Below are 15,233 nucleotides of genomic sequence, written 5' to 3' on the forward strand. Positions count from 1 at the left end.
ACAAAAAGTCAGCTTTTTCCTTTATTTGGCTTCCTTTTCAGCCTGGTGTTGGCGTTGGACAAAAAAAATTCTACTTGGCGAATACATTCTGCGTCTGGTGTTGTTCTGGTGGTTACTTTTAGCTTCTTCACCTCTATTTCACTTTGTTTGTGAAAATACCTGACACTTTCTAAAAACACAAAGAGCAAGGTGTTAACATTACAATATCTATAGCAGCATCCAGATGCTCAAACCAAAACTTAAACACTTTTCAAACATGTCAGGAGCACAGGTGGCAACACCTTCTTCCCATCTTTCCCCGTTCTGTTATACAGACAGAGAACATTGTCTGACGCTATGCTTTTTATAGCCTGTCTCACCATCTCACCTATATTGGAGCTGCCGTGAGTATGGATGAGATAGTGTACCTGACAAAAACATACATAATATTGTCATGATTAAAATATACCAGGCTTCAACATTTCTTTTACATGGTATCTGCTGCTGCAAAAAAAGACCAGACCACATTGCACATCTAAAATTATGTAAATAGGCCACTCACCATTTCTGCGGTGTACCAATACCATGCACAACTTTTTCTTCTTCTTTACATGTTTTATGGTAGTTGGAAGACCTGCTTAGATGGTGCATTTACCACCGCCAACTGGACCGGAGTGTGAAGTATTCACCTTGAGCTCACGCTTAACACACATTGGTGAGGTATGAGCACACAGTGATCAAAGTATGAGCACACAGTGATCAAAGTATGAGCACACAGTGACCACAGTATGAGCACACAGTGACCACAGTATGAGTACACAGTGATCACAGTATGAGCACACAGTGATCACAGTATGAGCACACAGTGATCACAGTATGAGCACACAGTGATCACAGTATGAGTACACAGTGATCACAGTATGAGCACACAGTGAGTGTGATGTGACCTCATATTTCGACCACAGTATGAGTGCACTGTGATTGTGCAGTGACCTCATGTTGTGAACAAAGAATGAGCACACAGTGAGAGCTCTGTGTGGTTACACTTTTAGTTCACTGTGACACTCACATTATGACCGCACCATGACCCACATAGCAACATTTTGTCGGCCCAGATCCGGCCCACAGCTGGCACTTGTGGAATGCGGATCTGGCCCACATGCAGCGTGGAATGACGGCCCTTGGGTGGCCCACTCCTGTTAGCCAGATCTGGGCCACAAGCAGGCCATAGCAATGCCACATGTCAGCCAAGAGCAAAGAAATAAACCAGAACTGGACCTTATCTGAGCCACAAAGTTTGTTTGTCATATTTAATATACACAGGTTTTGTGGCTCAGATAAGCTCCAGTTCTGGTTTATTTATTTGCTCTTGGCTGACATGTGGCATTGCTATGGCCTGCTTGTGGCCCAGATTAATTTATTAAAACCGCCGTTTTTATCCCAGAAAACGATTATTTCTAAAAACTCCGGCCAAAGTGGAGATTTCTGAAAACGCCGGTTATATGTTGTCGTGTCAACTGGGAGAAACGGGGTTTTAGGTTCTCTCTTGTCGATTCTGAGGATTCTGATTGGCTTGCATGGCTTTATCCTTCTCCCTACACTGCCGCCCATAGGTTTGGCATAGTTATGATGGCGCTCGACGGCGTATTTATGCGGGTTGTGTGCACGATGTTATTATTGAAAACGGAGGGGGGGAAATATTCGTTTCTCTAAATACCCGGCTATGTGTAAATGTGGCCTAAATCTGCGGCCCGACGGCAACAAAATGAAGCAGCTGTTCAGGGGGTGACTTGGGTCAGCCAAGACTGATTGTGCTTTCTTGAGGGTCCTTGTCTCATATATAGAATTTAAGTCCGTCAGAGGGTTGTGGGAAATTTTGCCACACACTTTAACTATATATTGCAGCCTATTCTTATTTTTAAGCGTAAGGGGCCCAAACCAACTCACAAGGGCAAAGGAAAGAATGGATTCAATAAAACAACAATAAAACATCCTCATAAAAGTCTTATCAACATTAAAATTGAGAAGTTTACGATAAAAAAACATGCGTTGATGTGATTTCTTACAGACAGCGTCAACTTGTGGCTCAAAGGTGAGTTTGTCATCGATTATAATACCAAGGTATTTGTATTGTTTCACCACTTCTATATCTTGGTCATTAATAAGGGTAGAAGAGAGGATAAGAGGGGGGTTCTTTCTAAAATCGATCAACATTTCTTTAGTTTTTGCCACGTTAATATTAATAAAAGACGACTTACACCACTCTGTAAAATCATTTAAGATAGCGCCATGCTCAGGGTCATTGTGTGTCAGCAGCGACACTATTACCGAATCGTCAGCAAACTTAATAATATGACGCCTAGTGTGCTGGCTTTGGCATGCATTTGTATATAAAATAAACAAGATCGCGGAGAGGACCCAGGCCTGGGGGGAACCAGTAGAGGAAAGGAGGACATCAGATAAAATACTATTCACTCTCACGCGTTGAGACCTGTTAGTTAAAAAATTAATCAACCAACAGATAAGACAAGGATCGATATTAAAAGTACTCTTTAAAATCCCTGCTAAAATATGTGGTTGGATACAATTAAAAGCTGAAGAAAAGTCAATAAAAAGCAGCCGCACAAAGCTCTTTGCACCCTCAAGATGTGAATAGATCAAATTAAAAAGAGTACATGCTGCGTCTTCCACTCCCCGGTTCGGTCTGTAGGCAAATTGAAACGGATCCAGTTGATCCCGGACAGAGTTCAAAAGATCGTCTTTCACGATCTTTTCTAACGTCTTCATAGTGAGGGACGTGAGTGCCACAGGCCTAAAATCATTAAGAGACTCTGGAGATATATTTTTAGGTACCGGAACAATAATAGAGTCTTTCCAAATGCGAGGAACGGTGTTGGAGATATAAGGACATTTTAAAAATAAAACAAAAAATGTCTGCCAGCTGTTCCGCACAGTTCTTTAATATACGGCCTCCAATGCCATCGGGGCCGGGACTTTTTCTTTCCTTTATACCTCTAAAAAGTGTCAGGACCTTGTTTCTGTCAACCTGGACTTGCTCAGGGGCAACATTATTAAAAACTGACAGCTCCTCACTAAAATCATGAATATTAAAACGATTATAAAAAGTGTTCGTCATTTGAGAGTGCAAGGTCTGACATGCCATTTAGGGAAATCGGACACTTCTTAGGCTGCATCCCCATCATGGCTTTCACACCCTCCCATGCGGGACGTGAGTTGCCTGTGCTCAGCATGTTCTCAACTTTATCCTTATAATTTAGTTTTGCAAGCTTAAGTTCCTTTTTAGCTTGTTTTTGAAGTACTCTGTATTGAGTCATGTTCCCTTGATTAAAACTAATATTTCGATAATTAATTATGCTTTTGACAGATTTGGAGACCCATGGTTTATTATTTGGATATATGGAAATGAGTTTACGAGGGATGACTAAGTCCTCACAGAAGGTGATGTATGCAGAAACAGTCTCTATGAGCTCATCAATGTCCTTACATTCGTTTTTGAAAAGATCCCAGTCAGTGCAGCCGTAACATTCCTGTAGACACTGGATAGAGTCCTCTGAGCAAACCGGAACCCACTTCCGTTCCTGCTTGTTTCTCTTCAGTACCGGTTTGTAAGACGGAACCAAATAAACAGAGTTATGGTCAGACATGCCAACAGGAGCTCTGCTGTAGGATTTATAAGCACCTTTGACGGATCCATAACAGAGGTCCAAACTTTTGGTCCTTCCTGTTGCGCAGGTGACATATTGATAAAAATTACACAGGGACTTCCCTGGTTTACAGTTATTAAAATCGCCCATGATGAAGTTTGGTGCATCAGGTGAAATCCCCTGAAGCCGCTGCACGCACTTCACCATAGCCCGAGTTTCTAAATCTGTGTTAGCTTTCGGGTGAATGTAAACAAGGGTGACGAATATCTGTGGGAATTCCCTGGGCAGATAAATATTGCACCATTTCTTATTTATATAAAGACATAAGCCTCCACCGAGTGATTTTCCCGTCACTGTGGAGTCTCTGTCAAGACGGGCAGGTTCCCCAAACCCGTCCAACTCAAGATCAGAGAGTGGATCTTGTTCTTTAAGCCACGTCTCTGTCAAAGCGAGGAGACAGGCATTTCTATATTCTGAAAGGAACTTTACTTTTGCCTGGAGATCGTCCACTTTATTACGAAGGGACTGGACGTTGGCGAGGATGATTGAAGGAAGAGGTATCCGACGATGGCCTTGTCGCTTCAGTCTTTGCCGTACGCCGCCGCGTCTCCCCCTTTTCCTCACTCCTGTCCTGGGTGCCCAACTCTGGTTCTCTGCGGGAGGGGTGGCTGCTGGCCGGATGTTCTCTGGTGGAAGAGCCGCCGGAGGGTCCACGATGCCCGCATCGGAGTTACGCAGGAAGAGGAGAAATTCACGGGTGTATTGGAGGGATTCCTGGTGTTCACCGAGTACGCCCAAAAGTTTGCATAACAGCGTAAAAAAACAACAACAACCCGTCAAACTGAGGTGAGTCATTGTTAACACCGTCACACGCAGATCACTTGAAAACAAAGTTAATAGGGACAATTTTAAACGTTAAAAGACAACACTGTTACTCTGCTGCTGCCTGTCGCCATTACAGCGCCAGCCGGTCCGATAAGACGGGGATTTCCTTCTGGTCTAAACATCCCTGCTTCTGCTGAATTATTTTAATCCCCCCTCCCTCCACAGTAATCAATGCTATAAATTACTTACCAATAGACCATATCAAATATAAAGATATGCAACAGGCACGTTTAAATGACAAACAATAAAATCAGAACCAGTTTCAGTTACGTTCATGGTTCCAGTGGCCTTAATGCATGCACGGCTTTTCAAAATGTCACAAAGCTTTTTGAGACTATTTTGAATGAAATATTGAAGTTTATAATTAAGTATTTTGGCACACCACGCCGAGTGGCGCTATCCATTGTTCTAAAGTTGGGTTTTATTCTGGCATGTTGAATTAGTGTTCGACAAACGCGGCGGCGCGTTCATTTGGATTTATTTGATCTAAAATAACTTGGGCCCTAATAGGCTACTCAGTAATTTTTTAGTCATACAGATAAGAGTAGAGTAGCCTACATCGTTCAAAACTGTAAACTTTTATTCATATTAGGCTAACGACAAAAGTTTATCTGTCGTCTCTGTCTCCGGGAACTGCGCGTCACAAAAATGAACCGAAAGCCACTTTCCTCCGCTCAGTCACGATAAGAAATCGGCTATGTCTAAAGCCTTTAAATGTCCAAATATTTAATAAATGTAATCTGATTAGGTAATCCGTATGAAACCGAGAGGTGCAGAGGATCTACTCAGACATGTTTAGATATCATGTAAGTGCTTCCCAATGAGGAACGGACAAGGGTGAAAATCTCGCTATAATTAAATGTAGTCTAGGCTAAATTGCCCTGAATTAAATTGTAAAAACAGTTCAGATAATTTATTTGTCGAAATGTTGCGATATTGTTTTTATTTAAGTTCATCATTATTCTATAAATGTTATTTAGTTTAGCAGCAGCACAACGAAGCACTGTGGTTCGAGATTTATATAAACAAAATAATAATTCACAAATCGCGCACCCTGGTTGTAAGGATCCAAAGATCCCCATGGAATTTAACATTGAGTTGAACATTTTGTTCATGACAACAAATGAACATGCGTTTGAAGATTGTATCTAGTTTTGCTTGGAAAAAGCTGGCCCAAATCGAGGTAGCATTTTATTTCTTCAATTATTGAAATAATTAAATGTTTAGTAATAAACTTTTATGACAGAAATATTAGCCTACTACATGTAGCCGAAATAATTTAATTCCTTCATTATCAACACTTTAATAGCCTAATGCTAATGAATAGAATTAAGTGTGAATTGCGACTTCTCTTTGTTTTACGTTGGTCTCAAACTCAGATAGCCTGTGGGGGGTTGGGGGTTCAGGACTATAGGTGTTAAATGTTCTGTCTTTCATATGGAGAGTGAGCCTGACCAGGCAAAGGCAAAATACGTTTAAGGATAAATATCTCGATGTGTCCAAATGTAGGCCCTAAATCCTATTAAATTATAAATATTGTAGGTTTATGTATTGTATTTAAAGGTTTTTCACACACATTTTCAGTTGAAGTGTTCAATCCATTTGTTTCAACTGGTTTTGTAGAGTTTTAAACTGTTTGAGCAGTGTGTTTGTCAACAATCTGGCATTATCTAAAAAGGAACTATTGATGAAATGCGTTCTTGCCAACTAAACGAGTGTGAGTGAGCTTTTATTCGCAATCCACCTCATTTTATTGTAAGGTGAATTCAACAAGGCATTCTGTGTCTTTGAAGCAACAAAGGCTAAATTATTTGTTACATATTTGTTTCGTGATTTGTATGGATGACACACAGCGACATATAGCTACAGTATTATCAGCTGTATGATGTGTTGCATGATGTGTTTTAACCCTGAAATGTTTAATTTTGGAGAGAGACCCAGCGTGCGCAGTGCAGGGAGATTAAATAAACTAGCTGAAAAGAGATCCAGCGCAAGAGAGAGGCAAAGAAAAACGCATGATCTTAATTTATGTTGCTTTGAACTATTTTAGTTTTGTAGGCTACAGTTTGAATTGTTTATGTAGCTGCAATTTCTTTGGCAATACAAATTTAAAATGTCGCAAGAATAAGATTCTGTGTTTCTTACTTAGAAAATAAACTCGAACTCGATGCAACCCTGTTTTAAATAAATAAACTGCCCCCGACACTTTATTTAAACCTTAAAATGTGCAATGGGGTTTCAAACTTAATTTTAGTGTTCTTTTACATTTTCATTGGTTTTTATATTGAAAGCAATTTAGCAAAAGTTATTTTGTGTAGCCAAGTCAACAAAATCAGTCTTTGTCTGATTTGTTCAATCAATGCATGGATCTGTTTTTAAAAATGTCTTCCTTTGCTATGGCGGGTATCAATGTAAGTCATCTCCAATTTCGTGAATTATTCACAAAACAATAATTTAGCAGATTAAAGACTAGCTTCATCATTTTCATTTTCTGACGCGATCGGTTGACAATCTTCCTTCATCAGTTTTGTCATCTGTGCAGCGGCTCTACTGGAGTGCAGCAAATTTACGTTTTAATGTGCCATTGATAATTAAAGGGTTAGTTCACCCAAAAATGAAAATAATGTCATTAATGACTCACCCTCATGTCGTTCTAAGCCCGTAAGACCTCCGTTCATCTTCGGAACACAGTTTAAGATATTTTAGATTTAGTCCAAGAGCTTTCTGTCCGTCCATTGAAACTGTATATACAGTATACTGTCCATGTCCATAAAGGTAATAAAAAAAATCATCAAAGTAGTCCATGTGACATCAGTGGGTTAGTTAGAAGTTTTTGAAGCATCGAAAATACTTTTTGGTCCAAAAATAACACAAAATAAGACTTTATTCAGCATTGTATTCTCTCCCGGGTCTGTTGTCAATCTGCGTTCAGGACTCCGCAGTGACGCTGCTGACGTAAGACGCTGATGACGTGTTATCTGGTGCGCCCGAGCTTCGTTTACAGTCTGAGAGAGACACACGCTATATTCAAGCTATTCTACATTGTTTGCGTGGATATCATTTTTTTAATGGTGCGTAAATGTGTATGTCGCGGATGAGACACTTTTACAGCGTGCGTTTCCCTCAGTCTATAAATGAAGCTCGGGCGCACCAGATAACACGTCATCAGCGTCTTACGTCAGCAGCGTCACTGCGGAGTCCTGAACGCAGATTGACAACAGACCCGGGAGAGAATACAATGCTGAATAAAGTCTTATTTTGTGTTATTTTTGGACCAAAAAGTATTTTCGATGCTTCAAAAACTTCTAACTAACCCACTGATGTCACATGGACTACTGTGATGATGTTTTTATTAACTTTATGGACATGGACAGTATACCGTATATACAGTTTCAATGGAGGGACAGAAAGCTCTCGGACTAAATCTAAAATATCTTAAACTGTGTTCCGAAGATGAACGGAGGTCTTACGGGCTTAGAACGACATGAGGGTGAGTCATTAATGACATTATTTTCATTTTTGGGTGAACTAACCCTTTAAACAAAACGCTTGACTTTAATAAACAGTTACCTATCTAAGCATCAAGAATGGTAAAATATAAACGCTGTCAGCCAACAGCATGTTGCTGTTTCAGCATGTGGCTTTCTTGGCCCAGACGTTGAATCATTATGCTGATTGGATTAGTAATGCAATAGAGTGTTATGCTGATTGGCTCTGTTTCTCTTGAGCAAGCCAGATATCCTGCCAAACCAGTTTTCGCTTGATAGAATCAACTCCTCCCTACTTTTGTATGCTTTGTTTGAATTTGTCTCCACTCCCAGAAGTCCCTCCTCCTTGGAATGTATATAGATTACAATGTATTAGATTTTGTTGGACGAACTGCAGCAACGCTCAATAAAGAATAACTTCTGCTTGAACGTGATCCCAACGTCTCTTGGTCTTTGCTTAGAAGAAGGAAAAGTAAAAACCAACAGAACTAAAAGACAAAACATAAATCATAAAACATCCATGTTCTAATGTACTAAAAAAGCCAGAGAGGACAGTTAAGATTGTAAGCGATCCTTAAAAACATTTAGATTCAAAGAGGTTCTAAATTCTAACATCCAAAGGCAGATTATTCCACAATCTAGGACCAGCGACAGAGAAAGCACGATCACCTTTCATTTTAAGACGCGCACGGGGAATAGTTAGAAGAAACTTGTTTGCTGATCTTAGTCTTACGCCTAAACTGTAGGGCTTAATAAGCTCAGCCAAGTATTCTGGCGCAATTCCGTGGTGTGCTTTAAAAACATATTTCAGAATCTTATACTGTATCCTAAAATTTATTGGTAGCAAACCTAAAAAAGATAAAAAGTGGCTAACTTTTCCTAGCATTCATCAACAACCTTGCAGCAGCATTTTGTACTAGATGCAAGTGGGCAATGTGTGTTTGACAGGTCCCAACATTAAGTGCACTACAGTAATCTAGATGGGGAAAAATATAATTGTGGACACATTTTTCCAGGTCGCTGGCTATTAATGTACTCCTGCAGAGCGAGGACCACCTTGAATGGTTCGACAAACCGTGTTTTTCCCTAGGTTCTGTGCATCACCGACCGTATTGTGGTACGGTAAGTGCATGGATTCGACATGTCAAATTCTTCTTGTGAGGCTCAAGAAGTTCGCAAAGATAAAATATTCCTTCCGTGGAAAATCTGTTTCTTTCATTCAAGTAACTATCAGGAAAGGCAAGGGGATTTTGTCTGTCCCTAAAAACTCTTTCTCTACGAAGTGCTCGTCTAACAATTTGCTCTGAGATGTCCACAGGATTTGGAAGAAAGGGTGAAGCCATTGCAACAGACACTGGGAATTAGTTACGTCACCTATATGTTTCTTTGCTCACAGCTGATTGGTCAAACTTCAGTCTGAGATCTCGAATCCAGAACATAACCTGCCCCGGAGCAGGTTAGCCGTGCAGCGTAAGATACCATGGCGACGAACACCGATTAAAGCCGAGCTACTTTCATAGTACCTAAAACCCAGGGTTAGCGGAAACTAAGCTGAAACATAGCTGGCTAGCCACCTAAACCGGCTTCATGGTATAGGCCCCAGGACGAGGCTGAGGGCCGTGAGAGAATGGCACAAGGCCGGTGGCGTGATTGCTGATGAGCGACACCTGCGCGACGCACTCTCACGGAGGAGCGGAAGTGTCACCGGGTGAAAGAACCAGATATTCAAAAAAATCCCTCATTGGTCCCAATTCTGGCGATGCTTTATTGCTGGCCATAACGAGCGGCAGCTGAGGTGAATCAGCTGCGCTTCATTGAAGCACGCGCTCAGGACAAGGGAGCATAAAAGGGAAGTGTTTGAGCAGTGAGAGGGTGGTGTATCTGGGCAAGTGTGTGTCTTGACAGCGGCGCAACAAGAGAAAGCTGAAGGTTGAATGTCTGATCGGTGTTCTATTGTGAAGTTTCCCCGAGATGTGCTCATTAAGTGAATTTTCTGAAGCAACCATGAACAGCAGCACCACAAAGTAAGTGAGGAGATTTTACAGCAGAAAAAGGAGAAGTGACTGACCAAAGTGAGAGAGGAAACCATCACAGGATTGGAATAACACACCGAGGAAAAGTTAAGTGCACCCTTCATTTGATTACCCTTTGAGAAAACCACATGTGAAGCTTGTCCATCACCAGTGCGTGACTAACCTGTGTTGCGGGCAGTGTGTGTTATCCTGTTGATAGAGCGAAACGTAGTAACTGGAACAGCTGGGAGGATCGCTGATGTGCTCACGTCAATCTTCTGAAAACACTATTCCTTGAGTCATTCACCCTACAGCGAGAAGAGAAACGGGTCGATTAATCACTGTGGAGATGAAGTGAGTTTGCAGTGTCTGAGTGAAATGCACACGTGTGAGGATTTATAAGAGTGATTTATGCACAAGTGTGGTGAGATCAAATGACTGTGTTTCCTCTGAAACTGTGATGAATGAAAATTGACGTCTGAATATGAAGATCCCTTCAAATTGATCTGTCTAAAGCTGTGTCCAGGTTTCCCTTTGTGCACGGTGTGGCGAGGAGCTCAATACACCCTGAGTACCACAATTCACGAGCACTATCGCTCGCGTCAACGAAAGCCCAGTCTCACGAACTCTCCAACGACGCCGTTCTGCTGTACCCGGAACGAGAGCGCAGGCGGGTAAAGTACCGCGATCCGGCCACACAAGCTGAGCCTGAGCGCTGTCACTGTCTGTCCCTCGGAGAAGAGGAGAAACTGCTGTCCTTCCATCGGCTGTTCTACGAACACACACACAAGCCGAGCCTGAGCGCTGTCACTGTCTGTCCCTCGGAGAAGTGGAGAAACTGCTGTCCTTCCATCGGCTGTTCTACGAACACACACACAAGCCGAGCCTGAGCGCTGTTACTGTCTGTCCCTCGGAGAAGAGGAAAAACTGCTGCCCTTCCATCGGCTGTTCTACGAACACACACACAAGCCGAGCCTGAGCACTGTCACTGTCTGTCCCTCGGAGAACTTGCTATCCTCCCATCGACTGTTCTACGAACATACACACCAGCCGAGTCTGAGCACTGTCATTTGCCTGTCTCACGAGCACATCTGACGGGTCGAAGAGACGAAGAAAGCCGCTGTCTCACCCACGAACCAGTGAGAAGAGGAACCCCCGAAGAACCACTTACCTGCAGCCCCCGTTCCTTTTCCCACGCCGGGTCCCAGCCACGAACATTCGCATCACTGCTTTTATTATTTTAAATTAATAAAATACTTACCTTTTAAAATTCACTTCTTGGTGTCTGCTCCTCCGGAGTGTGGTTATTGACTCTCTGCCCTAACATCGGTTACAGAAGCATAAAAGGAGGAGCGACGATCGTGAAGGTCGAGAGAGAAAATGGCCTGACTTTATGTTGTTGTTTTTTTATTTTATTATGTGTGGCGGCAGTCCACCGTGAGGGACTGCCGTTTTTACTTTCATTTTTGTAATTATTTATTTATTAAAATTGTTGAATGTTCGCTACATTTACAGCTGAAAAAAGTAAACTGGGCATGTTTAACAAGATTTCATCTTTAATATGAATTAGTTTGTTTGCAAAATAAAAACTAAACTAACAAAACAGAAATTTAAAGCAAAATTTTAAACAGTAGTAAAATAAAAACTGATTTAAAAAAAGAAAAACTATAATAACCTTGGTGAAAAAATGATTATTTGCATGTTATTTGTATAAGCATACTGTGTTTATGTACTCTTTTGAAATGTATTTATCAATATATGCAGAAGTGTCCAACCAAATCACATGCTTTTTCTTATGTGTAGCGTACATTTAGAGATAGACCTTGTTGACATGTCATTTTTTCAACCTCCAGCTCGATGGGATTTTCTCATGGTTCTGATCATGATTGGCAGCTTAAGGGTGCATGTGATGTTTATAAGCACTGGTGTGTCTTCCCTTTCAGATGCAGTCGCTACAATCCCATAATGCCCTGCTCAGCATGCTGAGATTGGACGCTGCCCGCTGGAATGTTCTAAATGAGTGCGGATTATGTGCATGTCTCTCTCTCAAATTGCGAGTAAAGCCGCAGCTCGAACGCTTTGTATCTCTGCTGCTTGGCTGGGAACAGGAATGAGCGCAGCAGTGGTGCACAGAGGATTCCTCAAGAAATATGGTAAAGTTTACACTTTTTGATTTCCCTCTTCTTTTAAATCCCTGCATTCCACCTGTGCCGGCTGAGATATTTTTTTTCTTATTTGGCTCACTAATGTTTTAGTCACTTTGTGTGCCACTCATTATATAGGCCTATATCAATCCATATAGTGAATAATATTTGACTAATGTCATTGATTTGTTTGTGTCTATGTAGTAAATTTAAAATTCTATGTTGCACAGACATTTGTCTGGTTCATTTAACTCCTTTTTAAAGTTTCTTGAATAGCTTATGATGAATATTAGAATAGCTTTCTAATTGATGAAAAGAGAAAGGATGTGTCCTGTAGAAGATCACGGCACATTGATTGGAGATTAAAATAGTTTTATGTTTGTGTTTCAAACTACCAACATTCAGTCCAGAATGTAGTACTATATTTAACATAATCCACCAATGACATATCTCACAGCTTTAATAAAAGACAACGCAGAATAACCAAAAAAAGAGGTAATGGCGTGAAATTTTCTGTTACCAATCATTATATTGTAACGTTAATCTACCTGATGTTTAAATAAATCTATAATCTGACATGAGCTATTTGTATGTGCTCTTCATCTATTGATTTCAGGCTTTCACAGCATAAAGTGTGTCAGCTCCACCTGTCAACATTGCTTCCACCCCTCTGTATGTCTGTATTTAGGTCAAATGAGAATAATGGGGATGACTTAGTCTATATATATATATATATATATATATATATATATATATATATATAAAAAAGATTATACTAAATATATACTAAAAAGATTGTCCTATCTGGTTTGAAATATTTTACTTTACTTATATTAATTTGTAATGTATTTAGATGCAAGTTTAGCATGTGCACAATGAATATGCTTCAGTGTGTGCTAACAATGCGTCGTTAAGGGAAATAAATATAAAAATGTGCTAAATTAGTTGTAATAACATAAAATGTAAAATTCAAGTTACATTTATTTTGATAGCGCTTTATACAATGCATATTGTTTCAAAGCTGCTTTACTGTTATAACAGGAAAGTAATTAAATGATGCAAACATTTTTAAATTTGAATGTAAATCAGGTCTAAACGGAAAAAAGTGCCATTGTTCCATGTTGATTTGATTCTGTTGTAAAGATCAGCAATTAGGGAATGAGTTCAATTTGGCTATGAAGCAGATCTGCAGAAAACAGTGATGTCATGTCCTCATCAGTTCTCCTCTGGTCAACGAACGAACACTGTGCCATTATGATTCAGGCTGCATCAAGTCAGAAGTCAGATTGTGGATTGGTATCATTCGAAATATTTCATCCAGATACTTCTGCTTGAAGATGGGATTCATCATGCCAGTATGGAGATGAAGCTGGCAGTCGTGGTTGATGCAGAGGGCTTGTCTGGTTCTTGTTGTCTTTGCTGAGGAACTGTACTGATCTGTCGTGTCGACGAAGCATTCACAGGCACTACTCACATGGCTTCTGCTGATATTCAGGGCTGTTGTGATCGTGTCTACTGTAGGTGCAGGTCCTCCATCTGATCTGGATATGGACCAGATCCGGCTGACTACGGTAACCTCAAGATAAGGATGAGACAGACATACTTATATTAACATAGATGCCATTCTTATTATTATATAATCTTATGATATCGGGTGTTATAGTTAGTATTCCCAGTTCAGGCTGACCTACTTTATGCCGCCTAACAATCCTTTAACGAATTAGAATTTATAGAAATGTGATAATGTGTTATGCCAGGTTAAAGGGGCTATATGGAACTTTTTCCCCAAAATAAACGTAACAATAGCCTTTTTATTTTACCATTTATGACTCCAACATCTCCTGATGAGCATACTGACACCTTGTCTGCTCACAGTGAGTGCACCTATAAGCCTGTATCCTATTTTTCCTATTTTCTGTCGGGTCGGATTTTTCCCGCGCTGTCTGCGGATGTGACGTCAAGCTTGTTAAACGTTAAACGTTTCAGATCACTCAGAACACTTATCTCAAACAATATATGTATTTGACTGTTCTTACCTCTGTAAACATAATGTTGACCTCCTTGCAGCAGATGACTTGTGAAGTGTGCACGTATGAGCGCGCGCTGCGAGAGCGTGCAGAAAGGAAGAGCAGTTCTGTTTTTTGGCCACAGGTGTCAGTCGCGAGTTTAAATTTCAGAAAAACATATAGCCTCTTTAAAGAGATGTGTTTTTAGTGTTTAACTGACAGAGTGTGTCTGCTTCCCGGACAATGGTAGGAAGACTGTTCTAAAGTTTGAGTGCTAAACAGGAAAAGGATCTACTGCATGTTGATGTATTATTAACTGGCCAGCATTTTGAGATCGCAACAGACGTGAAGGACTATAATGAGTTAGGAGCTTGCTCAAGTACTGCAGAGCTAAACCATTTAATGCTTTGTAATTAGCAAGATTTTAAAATGTATACAAGCCAATGCAGTGTTAACCGAACCGGGCTAATATGGTCATACTTTTGGACCAGCTGGTTATTCAAAGAGGCCATCTTCTTCCACTACTGGGCTAACATAACAATAACAACAGTAACAACAACATGCCGATCTTGTCCTTCCATGTCCATCCAATTTTATCTTTTGACTTCAAAATAAAACAAAAAATGTATACTCCACACATCTGACAACATGAATTGGTCCAACAAATACACACGGTACACATACACTTTTTATTTTTATTTTTTATTCAACAAAATGTAATGACATAAATGATTATTTTCCATATATTTTTGGATTTAGTTGTTACTTGTTGACTAAATCTCACAAATGTTGATATTGAGATAGAAATTACACAATAAAGAAAAGTGTAGCCATCAAATGTGTTGAGATGTGATTTCATGCCATCTATTGTCAAGAGAAAAAAAACTAAGATGTGCATTTCTGTTTAACCCAGTTATATTTCCTCTTTTAAAAATTGTAGCATGTTTTTAACATATATTATCCACTGCCTCAGTACAGTTTAGGTATTTGAAAAAAAGGAGACATACCTGAATGAGTACACAAATATTGACTGGTCCAATTATATTCGGTGGAT

General features: G+C 40.3%; 1 protein-coding gene across 2 annotated transcripts in view; it reads left to right on the forward strand.

Annotated features, from left to right (window-relative positions):
* Positions 1 to 4,354: 4,354 nt before the first annotated feature.
* LOC306997388 (uncharacterized protein) overlaps positions 4,355 to 15,233 on the forward strand; it is a 41,767-nt gene continuing 30,888 nt past the window's right edge. The window contains exons 1-2 of one of the 2 annotated variants that reach the window (XM_079610694.1): positions 4,355 to 4,490; positions 11,973 to 12,182. In XM_079610694.1, coding sequence (XP_079466820.1) covers positions 12,059 to 12,182 — 124 coding nt within the window. In that variant the 5' untranslated portion in view covers positions 4,355 to 4,490; positions 11,973 to 12,058. Of the gene's footprint in view, positions 4,491 to 11,972; positions 12,183 to 13,639; positions 13,745 to 15,233 lie in introns of those variants that run through there. The other variant, XM_079610695.1, reaches the window with a different exon arrangement.

This window comes from Phoxinus phoxinus (genome assembly GCF_949152265.1).
Source record: "Phoxinus phoxinus genome assembly, chromosome: 4".
NCBI classification, from domain to species: domain Eukaryota; kingdom Metazoa; phylum Chordata; class Actinopteri; order Cypriniformes; family Leuciscidae; genus Phoxinus; species Phoxinus phoxinus.